Source organism: Toxorhynchites rutilus, chromosome 2 (assembly GCF_029784135.1).
Source record: "Toxorhynchites rutilus septentrionalis strain SRP chromosome 2, ASM2978413v1, whole genome shotgun sequence".
Lineage (NCBI taxonomy): Eukaryota > Metazoa > Arthropoda > Insecta > Diptera > Culicidae > Toxorhynchites > Toxorhynchites rutilus.
The window spans coordinates 230,456,001-230,474,278 of NC_073745.1; the positions used below are offsets into that span (position 1 = coordinate 230,456,001).

The 18,278-nt window shown below is 39.2% G+C and overlaps 2 protein-coding genes across 3 annotated transcripts; one reads left to right on the forward strand and one right to left on the reverse strand.

The window, feature by feature from the left end:
- Window positions 1-356: 356 nt before the first annotated feature.
- On the reverse strand, window positions 357-5,627 carry LOC129769181 (proton-coupled folate transporter). Of its 2 annotated transcripts, none has more exons than XM_055771270.1 (7): window positions 5,366-5,627; window positions 4,902-5,284; window positions 4,397-4,841; window positions 1,222-1,547; window positions 918-1,160; window positions 617-857; window positions 357-556 (listed from the first exon to the last, which is right to left on the reverse strand). In XM_055771270.1, exons 2-7 carry the CDS (start codon window positions 5,041-5,043, stop codon window positions 499-501), a joined length of 1,455 nt encoding a protein of 484 aa, XP_055627245.1. In that variant the 5' UTR covers window positions 5,044-5,284; window positions 5,366-5,627; the 3' UTR covers window positions 357-498. The 2 variants fall into 2 exon arrangements, with proteins under 2 accessions (XP_055627245.1, XP_055627244.1); XM_055771269.1 differs by having other exon boundaries at window positions 4,902-5,307.
- A 384-nt stretch (window positions 5,628-6,011) lies between these two features.
- On the forward strand, window positions 6,012-16,777 carry LOC129769180 (proton-coupled folate transporter-like). The gene is made up of 6 exons (XM_055771268.1): window positions 6,012-6,294; window positions 6,355-6,805; window positions 13,027-13,358; window positions 13,427-13,669; window positions 13,735-13,975; window positions 14,043-16,777. Exons 1-6 carry the CDS (start codon window positions 6,138-6,140, stop codon window positions 14,095-14,097), a joined length of 1,479 nt encoding a protein of 492 aa, XP_055627243.1. The 5' UTR covers window positions 6,012-6,137; the 3' UTR covers window positions 14,098-16,777.
- The last annotated feature ends 1,501 nt before the right edge of the window (window positions 16,778-18,278 follow it).

An 18,278-nucleotide genomic window follows, 5' to 3' on the forward strand; every position in this document is an offset into this window, starting at 1 on the left:
ATATTTTTTTGTTCATAGCTAACACACAGTGCACAGTGCGTTTGATCCGAAAACTACTTCCGCTGATCACTATCCGTCCACATTATCGTCAGCGTATTATAGTGTGAACATGCTATTAGTACCGATGCACGGACAAAAGATCACAGCGCTGTATGTGAAAATATTCCTCCTCTTGTTGGATACGATTTCCTTTCGCGCTTCGCTTCTTCGCAGATAACGATTAACAACCGTTAGGCCGAAAGAAACACATCAACCACAAAGCCAATAACGATATCAAAACCACGGTAACTCAGACGTGAACAACCTTACGTCCGACAGCTTCGAACTTCAGACGAGGAATGAATTTTTCGTTTAGTTAGAAAATTTATTGCTTGACTAGTTACCAATTCCATCCAGTGTAACGTACAAAAACTTAATTGATTTGTTAAAAATTGTCAATATATGTATAACATAGGTATTTTTCTAAACTATTATCAACACGATCTATAATAAATGTCATCAATTAATTGCCCTGAAGGTAGGTGCCTGGTACATTCCTTGAAATATCCGGACAAATCTGTAATCGAAAGACGACACGTGAGATCGTTATCGCAGGATGCGAAAAACTTCGACTTACATCATGATAGAACAGCAAAAGAAAAACACCGTGGCGCTGATGAGATTGAATGCTCCAGGATACCAGGGCAAAGTTTTGGTATACACGTATGTATAAACCGGCGCTGACACCAATGGGGTCAAAGATTCTATCGATGTGGTTAACGAGAAAATCTTCCCGATATCACTTGGTGGTGCAGTATTCGATATCACAGCTCGACCCATCGGACCCGCGATTCCTCTCATCATCGAAATTACAATGGCTGTAATGTGTGACACATAGATCAGCCAGTATCACATTTACTGTACATACTTCGACTTACCTAAATACAAATGCCATGGTACATAAGCGACTGCCCTGATTCCACTGTCAATCGCGTAGCAGCAAAATCCTATCGCTGCCAGCATTGCCTCGGAAAGACCAAAATACTGCTTCATAACATACATCCCAACGAGATTACCGACAATCATAAGCACAATCGCGGTGGCATCGTAGTAAGAAAATTCCTGCACAGTCCAATCGAATCGTTCCCGCAGGAAAAGAAAATATACAGTCCCAGTTCCCTCTGCAATTTAGGATGAAACTATTATGATCAAGCGTTGAATATTGTGTGCAACGTGTTTTACCCAAAGCGAAAATGCTAGATCCCAGGGCCACAATCACCAACCATATAATAACCCGGTCGAAGTTTGGCCTCCGCTTGAAGCACGTATGGAACATATCGGTCACCAGCTCGAAACGGAATATTTCCCGCACCCTGGAAGTCGAGCTATCGAACTCGTTCGGTCGTATGCTTTCCTCGATGCATATTGCGATGTATAGAATACCGAAAAATATGCTCCCGGTTGCGATGGCGAACACCACCGTCGCATTCGTCCAGCGTAAGATGTAGCTGCTACTTAGCGTCCCTAGCAGCAGTCCACAAAAGATAGCGGCCTCCAGAATGCCCATCCTGAAATAAATACGATTCGTTTGGTAGCACTACGTCTATCAGGAATAAATCTAAACAATGAACATGCAGAAAATAATGGAAGATTTCAAACGTTTCAAGCGCGATTATATCCTTAATAGAAAATATTTCTGCACAAGTATCATAATAAAGAAAATTATTGTTTTTAGATAAAGAATAGAATAATTTAGGATTGAGGCGTGAGGAAGAAGTCCTCCACCGCAGGCGCGGTGCATGTGCCGTATCATCGCTGTGTATGGCGTACCATCGTCATCGATTCCATTATCGTATTGTGGTGCGATATACCGTTGCAGCTGTGCCGATTGATCATCACGCGGTTCGATTGGGACACCGTTATAATTCATTCGCACTGTTGTGCGCGTATAACACATGTTAGTTTAAGGGATAAAAATTATATAATTGTATATCTGCCATAATGGCAGAAAGAGGCCATTTTGATATGGAGAATGAAACTACTGTTTCCTCCTCATTAGCTACAACGGGGGCTGGGAAGTCGCTTAAACACGTCCCTCCCTCGGAAGATGTCTCTTCAGATGAAGAATTAACCCACCCTCACAAGCCCCACTCAAGAAAATTTCTAACCTTTCCTCTTCACCCTCAATCTCCTGCTCCCGCTCAACCAGTTGATCGTCCTCGTCCTCAGTTGATTCCCAGTCTCCCTCAGTTGTTTCCTCTCCCCGTGTCAAGGTTTATCCAGAAGATGCACGTGGAACTGGTCCCTGGGTTGTTTTCTTCCGGCCCAAACCCAACGGGAAATCGCTCAACGTCATTCAGATTATGAAAGATCTGACAAAAAATTATTCCTCCGTGGTCGAAATTAGAAAGGTTAGACCGAACAAACTGCGTGTTGTCGTAGCTGATCGGAAGCAAGCTAACGAGTTTGTTGTCGACAATCGGTTCATCTTAGAATATCGCGCATATGTGCCCTGCCATAACGTAGAAATTTCGGGGGTGATTACAGAAACGCGTCTGTCGAGCGCATTAATAAAAGAGAGGGAGATGGCAGATTTAAAAAGCTCCCTCTGACGAAATTTAAAATTTTGGACTGCCATCAATTAGGAAAAGTGTCTCAGGAAGAAGGAAGAACAAAATTCACGCCGTCCGACTCGTTTCGAGTAACTTTTGCTGGTTCCGCCCTCCCTGACTACGTTATGGTGGACAAATTGAGGCTTCCGCTGCGTTTCTTCGTGCCAAAGCCCATAACTTGCAACAAATGCAAGTCAGTTGGTTACACAGCAGATTATGGTGCCAACAAGGAGCACTGTGCCACTTGCGGAGAGCAACATGTGGGGAAATCCTGCAGTGCGACTGAGCATAAATGTCCATAATTCAAACGTATTAAGCCCTTGAGAATCAGTTCAAAAATTTGATCAAAGGGAGAAAACGTGCTTATTGGCGGTATTTCGTGGGAGGTTTGTAACGAGAAACGTCAAAGAAAAAATTATGGAAAGTGGCTCGTAGAATTCTCTCTTGCTCTACTTTCTTGTAACAATTCTGCTCCAGGATCGGTTCGAATTAAGTTCAACTTGTTGAAAAACCTCCCTGATGTGGCGAAACATCGCTTGTTGATTTTATTCGATCGGTTTCTGGAACATAATATTGCTCCAGATGATTGGAGACAAGTACGTGTTATAGCTATTCAAAAACCCGGAAAACCCAGAAAACCCGCAAATTGCACCATATTGTCGATGTCTATTTTCTATTCTTCCTTAGAATACACCTAAGAATAATTGCTCCAGATGATTGGAGGCAAGTACGTGTTATAACTATTCAAAAACCCGGAAAACCCGCAAATTGCACCATATTGTAGATATCTATTTTCTATTCTTCCTTAGAATAGAGCAAAGCCGCTGTGTGTGGCATCAGCATTGAGAGAGACAGGTGTCTGATAGTAGGAGTGAGGCGACTTGAATGATGATGAGGATGATGTTTTGAATTATAGAGTCTTTAAAATCCATCAGTTCATTCGCATCACACACAATTAAACTAAACACTAAGCCTTGAGAAAGGTAATTTCAAAAGCCTCGCTGCCGTCTGGACGCTAGCTAAATGACGATTTGAAATCGCAAATGGCTTGTTTATACTTAATGAATAGAATACGGCGAATCTTAGATTGAAATTTTTTTCTATCCACATTGTCCGTAGAACGAATGCTGCATTTGCTTTTCTAGCGACTGATTTACGCTCATATGATTAGCAGTGATATTTAAATATTGTACCTCGGTCACGGAGACACAATTCGATTCCGATTCGGTTGGAATGCAAACCATCATAATCAGTTCAGAGATTAACGTTAAAACTATTTCATAAAACATGTTTTTTGATTTGGTACCATAATTGATATACGTAGTCTAATGTCGAAAAATAGATAATGGTTTCACATTCATATTTTCATATCCATATTTTTATTCACTAACGGCAACAAGATTAGCCCAATTATCGGATTAAATATATTTAATTAATATTTGATATCACATGGTTCCTAGTTGATTTCTTAAGTTTTCATGATTGTTACACATACAAAAAGTAACGGGCAAGACGGGCCACCCGAAAAAGCCCGATGACCGAAGGTTGAGTATAGCTGTTCAAGATGGAATCGGCAAAACAAACCGTCGAAAAACAAGATAGCATAAACAAAGTTTTCTGAGGAATTTTCGTGCCAATTTCATACTATTTGGAGACGAATTCTACTCCACTTGGTTCTAATGATTTACGCCTCCTGAAAATGTCAATTTTCTGTAGCAGAAATGGAAGGAGTTTATGGGAAACCGTGATCATTGTTAACGAACGTCATTTATGGGAAATCATAGAACAGATTTGTGAATACATACTTAACGGCACGATTTTGTTCAGTGGTCACATCGGTGATGTAGCAAAACACTCCCGTAATCAACGCGCAATTTCCCCCTGAGAAGGCTGCCGGAATGAACGCCAGTAGGTAGTACCACGGATCAATCTCGTACTGATCGGACAGCAAACAAACTATCGTCACCAGGCAGTACGTTGCGAACGATCCGATGAAGGTGGACAGAAGAACCGGCTTCCGGCCATATTTATCCGACCATGGCCCAATGAACATACTGCACAGTGCCGGAATAATCGATTCGATCAGAGACTTCGCCATAAGTATGTCGGCCGAATAGGGTTGCACCCGCTTCTCGAGCTCCTTACTGGCGTCTGTTTCATTTTCCGTCCCGAGAAGGGCACATTCGGACTGATTGATCGAAAGAATAACGGTACACGTTTGATACACAATCTGATTGGTGAAGACAGCGGCTACAATGACACAATTAACGCTAATGATAACTGCTTTGATTGAATAAGGCTGATACTTACAAGAAACGTTCCACGCGTAGAATAATAGCAAAATTGCGGGTTCCAAGATGAAATACCGATACCTCCGTTCAAATTTATTCTTCTCGGTATAGGACAAATCCGGAGAGGGGTCAAGATGGGTGCTTGTTTCACCTTCGTCCATTGCTTCGTTAATGCTCCCGATATTCTGTGAATCTGTTGTAAATGTCTATTGAACCTCAACTATTTCTTTTCATGCTACAATCAAGGTGTGTCACAGTCGACCTAGTCGACCTAAACCTTCTGTTAGCAAGCCCACTCTTTAGAGGAATGACCAGAGATTTCAATTCAGTGAAAGTTACACACGTGATTCAATACTTCACACTTCCGCATAAAGAATCGAACAAAACCTCGAGAGATGATATCTGAAATGTATTTTAGGTGTTTCCTGATGCAGAGAAGAATGAGATTGCAAAATAAAATAACAATCCATCGACAGTACAAACCTCTGATGTGTAACGCAAATGCACTTCTAGTTGTGTTCTGAAAGGCTATGAATCCACCCCTAATATCGCGATTACTGTCATTCAATTCCACGGTGCAAATGATTCGTCACGGCACAGTTGTCACAGCAATTCTGCACATTTCATGCAGAAAATTATGGACATTATAGAGTTCCTGCGACACATCGCTTAGATTCAAAATAAAAACAAAGAATAATCAACTCGAGTGTTTACGTGTGACGAGCAACAGTCAATGGCGACGTATACTACCTTGAACAAACGTATATAACGGAACGTTTGTTTACCATGCCGAGCGCACAGCTGACACGCATACATTTGAACTGATCAGCTGTTTCTTGATGCTTACTGTTTGGTCCCGGTTTGTCAGAAAAGAGTAAACTATGTGCTAACGGTGAGACACTGACACAAAATCACCGGAGCAAAATCGTAATGAGCAAATTTACTTATGAACACTATGAAAAAATGAATTCATTTAGTTTATTTCCAATATTTATCAAGAGAAAAAAACAAATTTTGAAAATGATTCACTGTTGAGATTATGAAACAAAAAACTGGATCGCCACCAGCTCGGAATCAAACAAAACTTCGCAACATATTTAAGACCGCACTTTTCGTTCAGAGCTTCACTCAGTAAAATTTGCGTATTATCATGTTGATCCTCCCATATGTGCCATACTCGTGCCACAGCTGATGTTATATTATTAGACCCGCTGATTTCGTAGTAACGCGGTTTCGCGAATAGTATGTAAGCAAAATGTGTTCAAATTCTCCTACTTCCCTGGAGGAACGGAGCTTGATTGAGGGGTTGCACCCGAATTCAATGGAGCAGTATCGAACCAGCCCACCACGGAGACGACGCGTCCTCCTGGAGCCACCGGTATTTCTAATGTTCTATGCCTGGAATGTATCGGGTAAGTGTCAATGAAGAATGACTTGTGAAAACCCGTTCTAACCTAATTAATCATCGATAGCCGCCGTATTCACGGATCAAATTGTGTACCAGGCATGTACGGTTTCGCTGGGGATTAATAAATCAGAGTGCGCCCTACTCGGCAAGGAACATGAATCTCCCGAAGTACAATCCCTGGAGGCCAGAGTTCAACCGTATTCGGCGGATATTCTGATGGTAGAGGCCGTGATGGATTCGATGCTGCCGGCGGTGTTGAATCTGTTCATAGGCCCTTGGTCGGACCGGTTTGGCCGGAAACCGGTGATGATAGTGTCGTTCGTTGGCTGTATGGTTTCTTACGTGATAATTACCACGCTGTGTTATCTCTCCGACCAGCTGCAGCTGCAGCTGGATCCCTGGCTGTACGCAATTGCTTTCGTTCCCACAGCTCTATCAGGAGGATATTGTACACTTATGACCATTGTTTACTGCTATATTGCGGACGTCACCTGCGAGCAGGAAAGAGGAACCAAGTAGGTATCTGAGAATTGCGAATCATTTTACAATAATTTGAATGATGCTGAGGATAGATTTTTTTTTATAAAACGCACATTATGAAGGTCGTATGAGCAAAAATATTACGCATTGTTCGCTCTTGTTATCGTTGACTCTGATGCGTGCCCTAGGTTTGAAATGATGGGACCGATTGTTAATTTTTTTTTGTTACGATATTATTTGAATATATTTTTCGGGTGCGACTTTTCTGCTCTGCTCGGAGAAATACGTTATAAAAAACATTAAAGGAAATCACAGTAAAGCAGACACCTTCACAATTTTTAACGGAAATCCAATATTGTTATACACTGCGTTTCACAACTATAGAACCACTCATTTTTTATGAGTTTCCAGAGGTATGTAAGAAGTCAGTTGAATTGAAGTATATAGTGTAATATACAATAACTATCTTCATTTATAAGACTGATCATTTCAACTTTATTGTTGTGTTCAGGCGCGAAATATTTAAAAAACTAAAACTCCAGTGTTTCATAACTATAGATGGAAAACTCTCACTCCTTTACAAAATTAACATCAATTTAACACGAATTACGATAAGTTTCTAATTCGTAGGTCATCTTTAGTTCTCAATCAGTTCAAATAACCCATTCGGGGTGGTTACGACCAGGCTGCGCTATGTTATAGTGTGTATCTCGATCTACGCAGAGGATACTGCTCGTTTAAGCTCTTCAAATTACTCATACTGCTTGTAAGATGCATCTACTATTCGTACGATCACTACTCATAAGTTCCTGACAGGGTTTTGATTTAGTAAACAAGCTGTCCAGTCCAGAATCTGAAGCCCCTATTCATTAAACCATGCCATGACTTGATGTCAAATTTATGAATTTTATGAATTGATGTCAAATTACCCAATTATCAAACTGTTTTTGATGCAAAAGCAGCAGTAAATGATTCTCAAGTTCTTCGTTGCACTTCGGACTGTTCATTCGTGTTGATGGTAATCTATCTAAACTAGGCCTTAATGAGAAAATTCTACCCATATATGTCATAAAATAATAACAGACTTCATAAACAACCAATAATCCTTAAACAAAAATGAAACAACTATATGTTACATAAAATATATGTGTGTGTGTATACAGCCATTCCATGCCTAAACGATATAGTGGTTCTCTGATTTTCGTTAAAATTGTTAGTTTTGTTCCTTATCGTAAAATATAAGACTCGATTTTTTTATTCTTTTCATTAGGGTGCCCATTTGCACTTTAGGGTGGTCCGAGAAATCATTCCCCTTTTTTCCTAAAAATGTTTTTTTTCAAAACTTCATAACTTTTGAAAAGGGGAAAAAATTGGGTTTTCGGGTCACAATAAAAAGGGAAATGGGAACCTTAATGAAAAAATAAAAGAATATGGATCTAATATTTTGCGACAAGAAACAGAACTACAAACTACAGGCAAACCAGGCAATCGCCTAAAACAAATCATGCAAAACTTCACTTTATAAAATCGTGTTCGGTGCACAATTTGAAAAAAAAAACTTTTTTTGTGCGGTGGATAGGGACCGCTTAAAAACAACGTGAAGTTTTGCACGTTTTTTTATGCGACTTTTTTTTGTGCGGTCCCTATCCCCCGCACAAAAAAGGTTTGCCTGTATGCTTTTTCTCATTAGAGATGGGCAAAACGGTTCACTTTGATGAACCGTTCAGTGACCAACCGTTCACTTAAGTGAACTAGTTTTTTTGAGCAGTTCACTCACTCTTTCGTGCATTAGAGGGATATGCCAAAGCAAGTATAAAAAAAAGATAGATGTTATGTAGGACTGTTCTATTCATTCATAAAATGCTGTTTGTTAGCGAATAATTATATGTCCGAATGCACAGTTCAGCCAGCGGTCAGTTCGTTCTGAACTGTATACACAGTTCAGCCAGCGGTCTTCGTACACAGTTCGTTCTGAACTGGGTAAGCAGTTCATGTGAACTGTTGCCCAGTAAAAAAGAACGACCGTTCGTTCACTCTTTTTGGTGAACTAGTTCTTTTGAACAGTTCATGAATGGTTTGCCCATCTCTACTTTTCATATACACCCAAACTAGCGTTGGCAGAAAACATGTCATCTTTGGCAGAAAAGATGCCATTTTGTGTTCAAAATCTGAGAACCACTCTATTGATTTGGCATGGAATGGCTGTATATGGATATCGAAAAAAAAGTTTTTTTTGCCGTTATAGCGAATCATTGTAGGCCGTAAATCGAAAACGTGCCTTAATTAAAGAGGGCCGTTAAAGCGAAATGCCGTATAAAGAGCAGCCGTATAACGAGGTATGGGTGTATTGGGTTTTTTTTTTGTAGGTTCCATTACCTTTACATATTCGAAGTTGACCGCAATGCCCCACAGCTTGCATGTTCTTAGTTTGAATCTGAAAAGTATCACGAAAAAGCTTTTTAGTAAAGCTTGCTTTGATACATTTGACTGTGTGATGAGGGTTATGGTTTCTAAACCAAACTTCGTCCCCTGGTGTCTGGAAGGATCTACAAAACTTTTCGGTATATTCTCGCCATCCTTCGAACCGTCTATTTTGAACCTTCCCACTGAACATTTTTCATTTCTTAAAATCTTTTTCATCTTGGTTCTTCTGTCAGTGGTTTTAATATCTATTTTGAATGCGATCTGTCATTTACTTTGCCTATAGCGTCATTACGATCAAGCTAAATTTAATATTGAATTTTGAAAATAGCACACCGCGATCCATAGTTTTCGAAGGGTCAGAAGAACAGTCAGACCAAACTACTGCCGATAAATTCTACAGTTATTTCGTCAATAGTGTTCTGCTGTTCAACCAAAGTATTGACAGCAGTCACCGAATCACAACAATGATGCCACCAGCGTAAACAAAAACAACGTTTATGCGCAACAAACACATAGTGGTATGCACTCCCCATTGCCCATTCGGCTTATTCCCATTCTGATGTTATGTTTTGTTTGTTTTATGGTGTCAGTAGGACCTTTTTGAAAGGAATTTCTACATAGATCGAAACAAATGATAGTCGAAAGGAGGAAAGTCTGGGGTGGGTGAACCGGAATTTCTGATCCGCTATTTTTTTCGTTTTAACTCGAACAGCAACATGAGGCCGACCGTTGTCATGATGGAATATTATCGACTAATGTCTGGTCGCATAATCTGAACGTTTTTCGGCAATAGCTCAAATTTCAAATGATTCAAATGAATCAATTGTTGTCTGCAGAAGTATCCATTCATCGTTTAACCAGATTTTAGCAGTTCATAGTGGATCATACTTTTTTGATCCCAACAAATACAGACAATCACTTGTTTACATACGTTCTTATGCGTTTTTGATTGTCGTAGTGAATCCATGTTTGGTCCCCGATAACATTTCGATGCGAAGAAAAGATTCTGTCTCACTTTGTACCTTTGTTTTTTCGTTGTAAAAATTTAGCTTAAATACATTTGTCCTTGATGATGTTGAATCGACATATTTTGATGTTAGCGTTCTGAAGCCTCTTAAAATCGGACCCATTACCTTACAGGTAACAGCCCTTCAATAGAATTTATTACTTTTTCATTTGTTATTATAGGGTTGGGGAAAAAGAAATGTCATATTTCTGATCGAAATTTGACCCTTTATTTAACATACTTAAAATTATCCAATTTAAGTCAAATTTACATGGACCGGAAGAGATGATAATCACTTGGAGCCAGGTCCGGACTATACGGTGGGTGCAATAGGACATCCCATCCGAGCTCCCGTAGCTTCTGGCGGGTCATCATAGATGTGTGAGGCCGAGCTTTGTCCTGGTGGAAAATAACACCATTCCTATTGATCATTTCTGGCCGCTTCTGGTCAATCGCCTGCTTCAAATGGTCAGGCTGCTCACAGTAAAGAACCGAGTTGAGGATCTGGCCATAGTTGAGCAGCTCATAGTGGATGATTCCCTCCCAATCCCACCAAACACACAGCAAAACCTTCCTGGCCGTCAATCCGGGCTTGGCGATGGTTTGGGCCGGCTCACCGCGCTTCGACCACGACTTTTTTTTCGCTTTAGGTTGTCGTACGTGATCCACTTTTCATCACCAGTCACCATCTTCTTCAAAAATGGATCGAGTTCGTTCCGTTTTAGCAGTGCATCGTAGGCGTTGATTCGGTCTAAAAGATTTTTTTGCGTCAACTCGTGTGGCACCCATACATCCAGCTTTTTTTGGAATCCAATCTTCTGCAAATGGTTCCAAACGGTTTCATGGTCTATATCCAGTTCCTGGCCAATCGAGCGAGTGCTCACATGCCGGTCTACTTGGATGATTTCAACGATTTGATCGGTTTCCACGACGATTAGCCTACCAGTACGGGGTGTATCTTCGACAGCCACTACACCAGAACGAAATCGTTCAAACCAACGCTGTGCTGTGCGAATTGTTACAGTATCGGGTCCATAAACTACACGAATTTTTTCGGCCGCCTTCGGTGCAGTTTTACCTCGCAGGTAGTAAAAACGTAAAATATGGCGAATTTCTTGCTTGGTGGACTCCATCTTTGACGCGCTATAACTTGAGACTAAAAAGGACAATCACAACACTGTCAAAACGACACTTGTAGCACAGATTGTCGTCTTCTAATAGCCGTATAGTATGACCCGATGCGATAAGTACAACACAAGATATGTTTAAGTGTTGCCATATATTGACAATATATGACATTTCTTTTTCCTCAACCCAATATAAATTAATATTATTTTGATCTGTCTGATAACGACAAATGAGTATAGGCGCGCTCGAGATCCAATGTGCGAACAATTTTACATACAGCCAAATTTTCCGACTTATTGATCGATACCTTGCAATCTATCACTCGTCTTATTCTATTCTTCTTTTTGACGTAGGACTACGTCTAATCGCAATATATAGGGGGTAAACTGAAAATCTAGGCACTGAATATGTAAATATGTTTACATCAACAGATAGGGAATATTTCTACGCATCTATCAGAATGAATAACACTTTTTTTCTTGAGATAAACAATTGAATAATTATGAAATATCAAACATTATCAAAATTTACTGTGCGCCATGATTTGATTGGTCCAATTTGTGCTCCTCAAATGGTGCTCAAATGGAGCAACCAGAGCAACAGCGGAATATAATTTGGATACAAGCAAAGAATTGTATTGTAAGCCACTTCCCTTGTGGTGCTACCCGCGAAGCAGAGCTGATATGCTAAGGCCATCGTTCTAGCATATAACGGCAGCAGCGGTAGAAGTGGCAGACGTGACATAAGGGGCTGCGGCGGCAGTGGCGACAGTGTGTAACAAGTTTTAATTTTGTTGCTCACATACACTAAAAACCTCCGCAAACTGCAGACATTCAGTTTGATTACAAAAGTGCACTGACGAAATGAGGACACAAATTTCGACATCGTGAATGAATCCATTGGCGCTTTTGAGGGCCACCAAACCTTCCATAAAAGAGTATTTAAAAGTTATTACAATACGATGCGTTCTAAAGTGATATCCAAATAATAAAATATGTAAATTGATTTTTGTTTGCGGTTTTTGAGAGCCTGTGTTAGACGTGTTTTTGAGCTTATTGGGGGTTGTGGTCTTTTAGATCGATAATCCACTTGTCCCGAATTCGTGCATGGTTTCCGAATCGAAAGTAGCTTCAAAGTACAGGGTCTTCCAGATTAAACGCTCATGCAAAGAAATCGAATAGCTTCTTATGAAAACAATTTTCGGCTCTTCGGCCCAACTCTGCCGTTTTGTTTAACGAACAAAAACACGAGGCATTTACATAAAGATAAAAGTATCAAACTCGAGGCAGGTCTTGCGCAGAAACATAAGGTCTTCGTAGGTTTTACCCAAGGTTAAAATGTCGGTTTTGTCCCGAATGGATTCGAAATTTCCAAAAAAAACGACCAATGCTCAAGATAAGCAACCCACCTTCATACAAAATTATGAAGAATTATTTATTTAATTTATTTAATTTAATCAATTATTTATTTAAGTTTATTTATTTTTTCCGACTAAAACATTTAAATTTCGCCACTTCAGCAGTTGTAGAATGACTCCAAACGTAAGAAATGGCAAGTGTGTACAAGAGGCCATCGGAAAAATGGCAAAAATAAAATAGCTTTTCACTGGAAAGCCAGAAGGTGTCAGTTTTATCCGTACTTCCCCTACTTTCGACTTCTTCCGTAAATGTTGTTGCATTTCATCCTATTGTATTCCAGAATGACCATTTTGGAGGCTAGCATGTTCGTCGGGATACTGCTGGGCAACATCAGCAGTAGTTTTATCTTACGAATGACCAACTCAACAACGGTTTTCGCCATAGCTACCTTGTCGGTGTTCCTGGCCGTGCTGTATATTGTCGTTGAAGTGAGGGAAAGCATTCCAACGAACGAACATCAGCATGATGGTTTCTACGAGAAGTTCCGGTACCTGTTGCGACCCCGCTTGGTGATCGATACGCTCAATAGCAGCTTCAGTGGTAGACCACACTTCGACAGGGCTATCATTCTGATGGGTACCGTTGCCTTGGGCGGAAGTATGTTTGCAATAGGTATGTTGGGGGTGGAGATTGACATTTACGGTGTTCACATTAACGCGTCAATTCAATCTAAATTCCAGAGGATACCTATACGGTGTTCTTCCTGTTTCTGAGGAAACAGTTCAACTGGGCCGTGCGGAAATATTCCTTCTACAGTTCGGCCGAGACCATTTGTATGATTTTGGGAAACTTGGTTGGTACTTATGGGCTGCTGAATCTGGCCGGAATGACTGAGGCCGGGATAGCGGCAATAGGCTTTTTCAGTTGCCTCCTGAAAAGCATCGCAATAGCGGTTGCTTACGAATCGTGGCATTTGTATTTAGGTATGTCGCTTCAAAGATCTTCAGTTTTCGATAGAGAGTATTCATTATTCTTTTTGCAATTGCAGCAATATTTGTGTGCATGCTGAGTGGCAGTGCGGGTCCAATGATAAGAGCGTCCATTTCAAATTCCATCCCACCGGATGATATTGGGAAGATATATTCCTTCGCGTCAACGTTCGAAGCGTTAATGCAACTCGGTGCCGCACCGTTGTATACGTTCGTGTATAAAAATACTCTTTCTTGGTATCCTGGAGCGTTCAGCTGGATTAGTGCTGGGGTATACGCGGCTTGCTACTGTCTGACCATGTAAGTAGAGGGTTATATTTGTTTTTATTCGCACAAATTCTAACTCATTCTGTTCCGTCAATCGCAGGAGTATTTGTATTCTACAGTCTATTCAGAGGCCCATCTATACGGCTGTAGCGTGAAATTCGTGTGTTCATCCCATTTTTAGTTGTTTTATTTGCGTGGTCGTATTTATAAGCTATGAAGATAGATTTAATTTTGTTGTAAACATGATACAGTAGAAACCGATTATCCACAGAATTGGGTGGCAAGATCACCACGGCTAATGAGAATCGCGAGTAACGCAATGAACCAATGAAAAAGGCATTTCAGCATGAAAACTCCTTTTCATTAGTTAGTAATTAAAGCTTTAAACGTATACAAACAGCAGAAAACTTTGCTCTATGCATACATCACTAAAATACATCAGAATACATCGGAATTGAGATACATCACAACCACTAACAATTTATTTTTATGTGGTTTATGTGATAATAGGTATTTTACTGCATATGCGAATGTTGTATTATCTAGTAGTAACTGTGCATTGGTAGTACAAATTTACATAAATTGGTCATTCTCCTTGATCATGAGTATTCTGTAACGATGACGATGCATAAGGATAATTAACGATGAATTGCACTGAGTTCATTTAGAATCCGGGGTCACAAAACCAGTTGTATCGTGGAATTGGTTAACACTTTCGTCGCCCAGAGTGAATCGGTTGAGTTTCTCGCGGAGCCCAAATTCAACTATCGGTGCACTAGAGAAATAAGCGGGCAACGATAATAATGAATTCCGGTTCGACTCAGGACTACTTTTCTGTTGAATTCGAATGAAATCAACTGACTGCTGATTACAAAACTTATAAAAATATTTTTTCAGCCAATTATACAGTGTTGCTAATGATAATAAAAAATAAAATTCAACCAAAAATACTTGCTCTATATACTATATTCGATGACGATGAATAACTGCAATTTTATTGGAGAATATGCAATATTCTGTTCAATCGATTGATTCTCGGAGATTCTGTGAATATATCGTACCAAGAACATATGTCACTTTTGTGGGAAAATAATCGTCAAAAATTTCACAAACTATATCACTATATCACCACTCCGACTTTTCACGTGCTTCGTTTTCATTGTTCTTTTCGCTTGGTAAATAAAAAGCTAAAAGAAGAAGCAAGTTGCAAGTTTTTTTTTCTGAGAATAAGAATAATAATTGCACAGCTCGGATAGGCCCAAAAAAAATGTCTTAGGCGCAAATGTGTTATTTCATCCTCAAGATGTTCACTGGGCTGCGTAATAGTAAATCTAAAAGTGAGGGAAGTAGTGATGATGTAATAGTGCGAAGCGTTAGAAGAAAAGTTTCGAGTATTATCTCATCGAGTTTCGATTCGGATATTCAGGCAATATACGCAAGTGAAGCCCTGGACGATATGTTAGAACTTACTATAGACGACATAAAGATATGAAAATTTTTAATTTTATTTTTGAAAATGTTTTTTAACAGTACATTCAGAATGTGATTTTTCTCTTCTTTGTCAAACATCATATTTTAATAAGATATCTAGTTTTTGAGTTACAATTTTTTGAAAAAAAGATCAATCCGTTTAAAAAAATCAGTCGTAATTCAAATTGGTCATATAATAATGAAAATTGTAATTCAGGTAGTTTTGTACCAGGTTTAAAAAAAATCGTAGAGTTGCTCTGTACTGTCCGAGAGTTGTATGAATAAAAGTAATTGACCATTTTGAATTTGAATTTTTCATGATCCAATGTGTTCTACTGTCAAGCCTTCTTCATTTGATATCCATGGTTCTGAAAAAAACATATATCGCCATTTTGGATTTGCATTTTTCATAAATAACTGTGTTCTACTAGTCAAGCTTTTTCATTCGATACCCATATTGATGGGGTTTCGATAGAATATGTAGTTCGCCATTTTGTTGCGGCCGCCATCTTGGATTTTCAAGATCATAGAATACGCAGTTTTATAACGACAGCAGAGATAAAGGCGTGTTCCAAATTTCAGATCAATCGGTCAGCTGGAAGAGGGTTAAATATCTATTGATATGGGACAACCCTACAGATAAACATACAAAGATACTAACAATAGATCATGCTAAATAAAACCGTTTAAAAGTATAGTATGAAAACTATATATTTTTTATGTGTTATTCCGTTTAAAAATCCCATTCAAATTGAACGAAAAAAGTGTCACCCACATCTGACGGGGCCTCCCAGGAAATACACCTTCAGCGTTTTGTTTGGTTGTTTGCAGGCAAGGAAATTACAATAGCCTTCTCGCATACGGTTTCTCTAGATCAGGGGTTCTCAAACTGTTCTGGGCAATAGACCCCTTTCCCAGAATGAAGTGATACCATAGACCCCTATAGGCATTATTTTCATTATTTTCTCATTAAAATTCAACAACATAAATATGAACTTCAGTTAATTACAAGTGTAATTAATAATTTTAAATACAAATTACTTACAAATAAAGTAGGTAACTAATTTTTGAAACTAACTCTAAAATCGCAAAGAAAAGATAAAAATATGTTCCCGAAAGACGTAATCCTACGTCAAAAACTATGGGTGAGTTATACCTAAAATACAATCACAAGGTTGACGTAGGACTAACGTGGGCTTAGTAGTCATTTTAGTGTAATTATTGATTAAACCAGTGATTGAATGGTACAATTTCCGGATTCAAACGCGAACAAATCCCAATTTAGGTCAATTCATGCATTGTGATAGATTATTTTCTTCGTTGCAAGTCGTATGGCATGACGCCTTGTTCATTTCATTTTTTTCTCGTGGACTTCCAAAATATGTGAACGCCAGAATGGTTAAATGATCAATGTATTTTTTTTTTTTACATTTCCCTCTGAATTTAATGCATCTCCCAAATGCACGTATTTCTCGAACCGCGAACTTGCTTGATTTATTGAGCTCCAGGCACTTAGTTTTAATTTTGACATATAAGTTGAACGCATATTGTTCAATTGACGTTATAGACGTTATCGCAGCAAATTGTTCTCAACATTTTGCCAAACGGTATACATAGAAGTTCAGTAAGCTGAAGACATCAAGGGATATCTTCGAATAACCGAGCCAAAGCATTGTGTTCACACCGCTTTTAAAGTCTGCACATATTCCCGAGTGTAAAGCTGCATGCGGGTACAAAAGTACCCGCATCTTGCATCTATTTCGCAATGCCGTTTTCCCCAGGCTCATTGGTTTTGAAATCTGTGTTGGGGAACACGCTCCCATCTGCAGAAATATATGCGAGTACAAAAGTATCCGTACCTTGCATCAAATTGATGTGGTGAATGAACTTGGTGACTTTCTACCAATCTATCTAAATCCGGTCCAATATTGGTGAGTTGAAGCATTAAATCTCCGCGTTCGAACGGTTTCTTTGTTCATCTTTAATATATCGAACATACCCTAACAACAGAGCTCCGATGCCAGGTAATGCAGACTTACCCAACTGGAGAGAGGATCTGTTGGTCTGTAATAACATCCCGTCAATTCGTCCCTGAGCGATGTCATTGCTCAAAATTTTTAGTAGAAAGTACAGGTAAGTAATTTTTAGTAGAAAGTACAGGTTTGTTCAAAAAGTATCGCGACTTTCGAATTTACGCGGGTTACGTATGTTCGATTGTAGATTTTTTGTGGTATTATGTTGGTACTCATGTATTTCACTTATGCTGACAAGTACGACTATTTTTCTTACACTTGTTTTGTCTTTGATATTTGCCTATTGCAAAAATGGATCAAAGAATCTGTATCAAATTTTGTCTGAAAATTAAAATCAAATGCGGGAACACAATCCGAATGTTAATTGTGACATCTGGTGAACCTACCTTGGAGCGAAACAACGTTTATCGGAGTTCGAAACAATGTTCTCAGAGGGTCGAAAAGATGTAAACGCAAAGCATGCCGGAAGCCCGAACGTAACCCGCGTAAATTCGAAAGTCGCGAAACTTTTTGAACCGACCACGTACGTACCAAAAGATTAGAAGTACCAAATATTTTGTAGCTTATTTTACTATTTTAAAAAAGAAAACAAAAAAAAATTAACATTCATAATTATCGGTGACAAGTGGTTGGTGTTCAGTCAGAGGGGACCAAGTCGCAAAATTTCGAGTTATTGATTGCATTATGTTAAGCATGTTGTAAGCTACTTACCACATTTATCAGATTTAAAAATCAAGCGTACAGCAAGAATAACGGATCGAAATTATTTTGAATAATAAATGAAAATCCCTTACATCATTAAACTTTAAGCTCGTTTTTCTCGAAATCATGAA

What these genes read in the sequence shown, in the direction of transcription:
- LOC129769180 (XM_055771268.1), top strand. Translation starts at nt 6,138, where the DNA reads ATGTGTTCAAATTCTCCTACTTCCCTGGAGGAACGGAGCTTGATTGAG. An exon ending in GAGCAGGAAAGAGGAACCAA is followed by an intron (nt 6,806 to 13,026) that starts GTAGGTATCTGA and finishes ATTGTATTCCAG; the next exon opens with AATGACCATTTTGGAGGCTA. An exon ending in CGGAAGTATGTTTGCAATAG is followed by an intron (nt 13,359 to 13,426) that starts GTATGTTGGGGG and finishes TCTAAATTCCAG; the next exon opens with AGGATACCTATACGGTGTTC.
- LOC129769181 (XM_055771270.1), bottom strand. Translation starts at nt 5,043, where the DNA reads ATGGACGAAGGTGAAACAAGCACCCATCTTGACCCCTCTCCGGATTTG. An exon ending in CTACGCGTGGAACGTTTCTT is followed by an intron (nt 4,842 to 4,901) that starts GTAAGTATCAGC and finishes GTGTCATTGTAG; the next exon opens with CCGCTGTCTTCACCAATCAG. An exon ending in TTTTGCTGTTCTATCATGAT is followed by an intron (nt 557 to 616) that starts GTAAGTCGAAGT and finishes TTTCGATTACAG; the next exon opens with ATTTGTCCGGATATTTCAAG.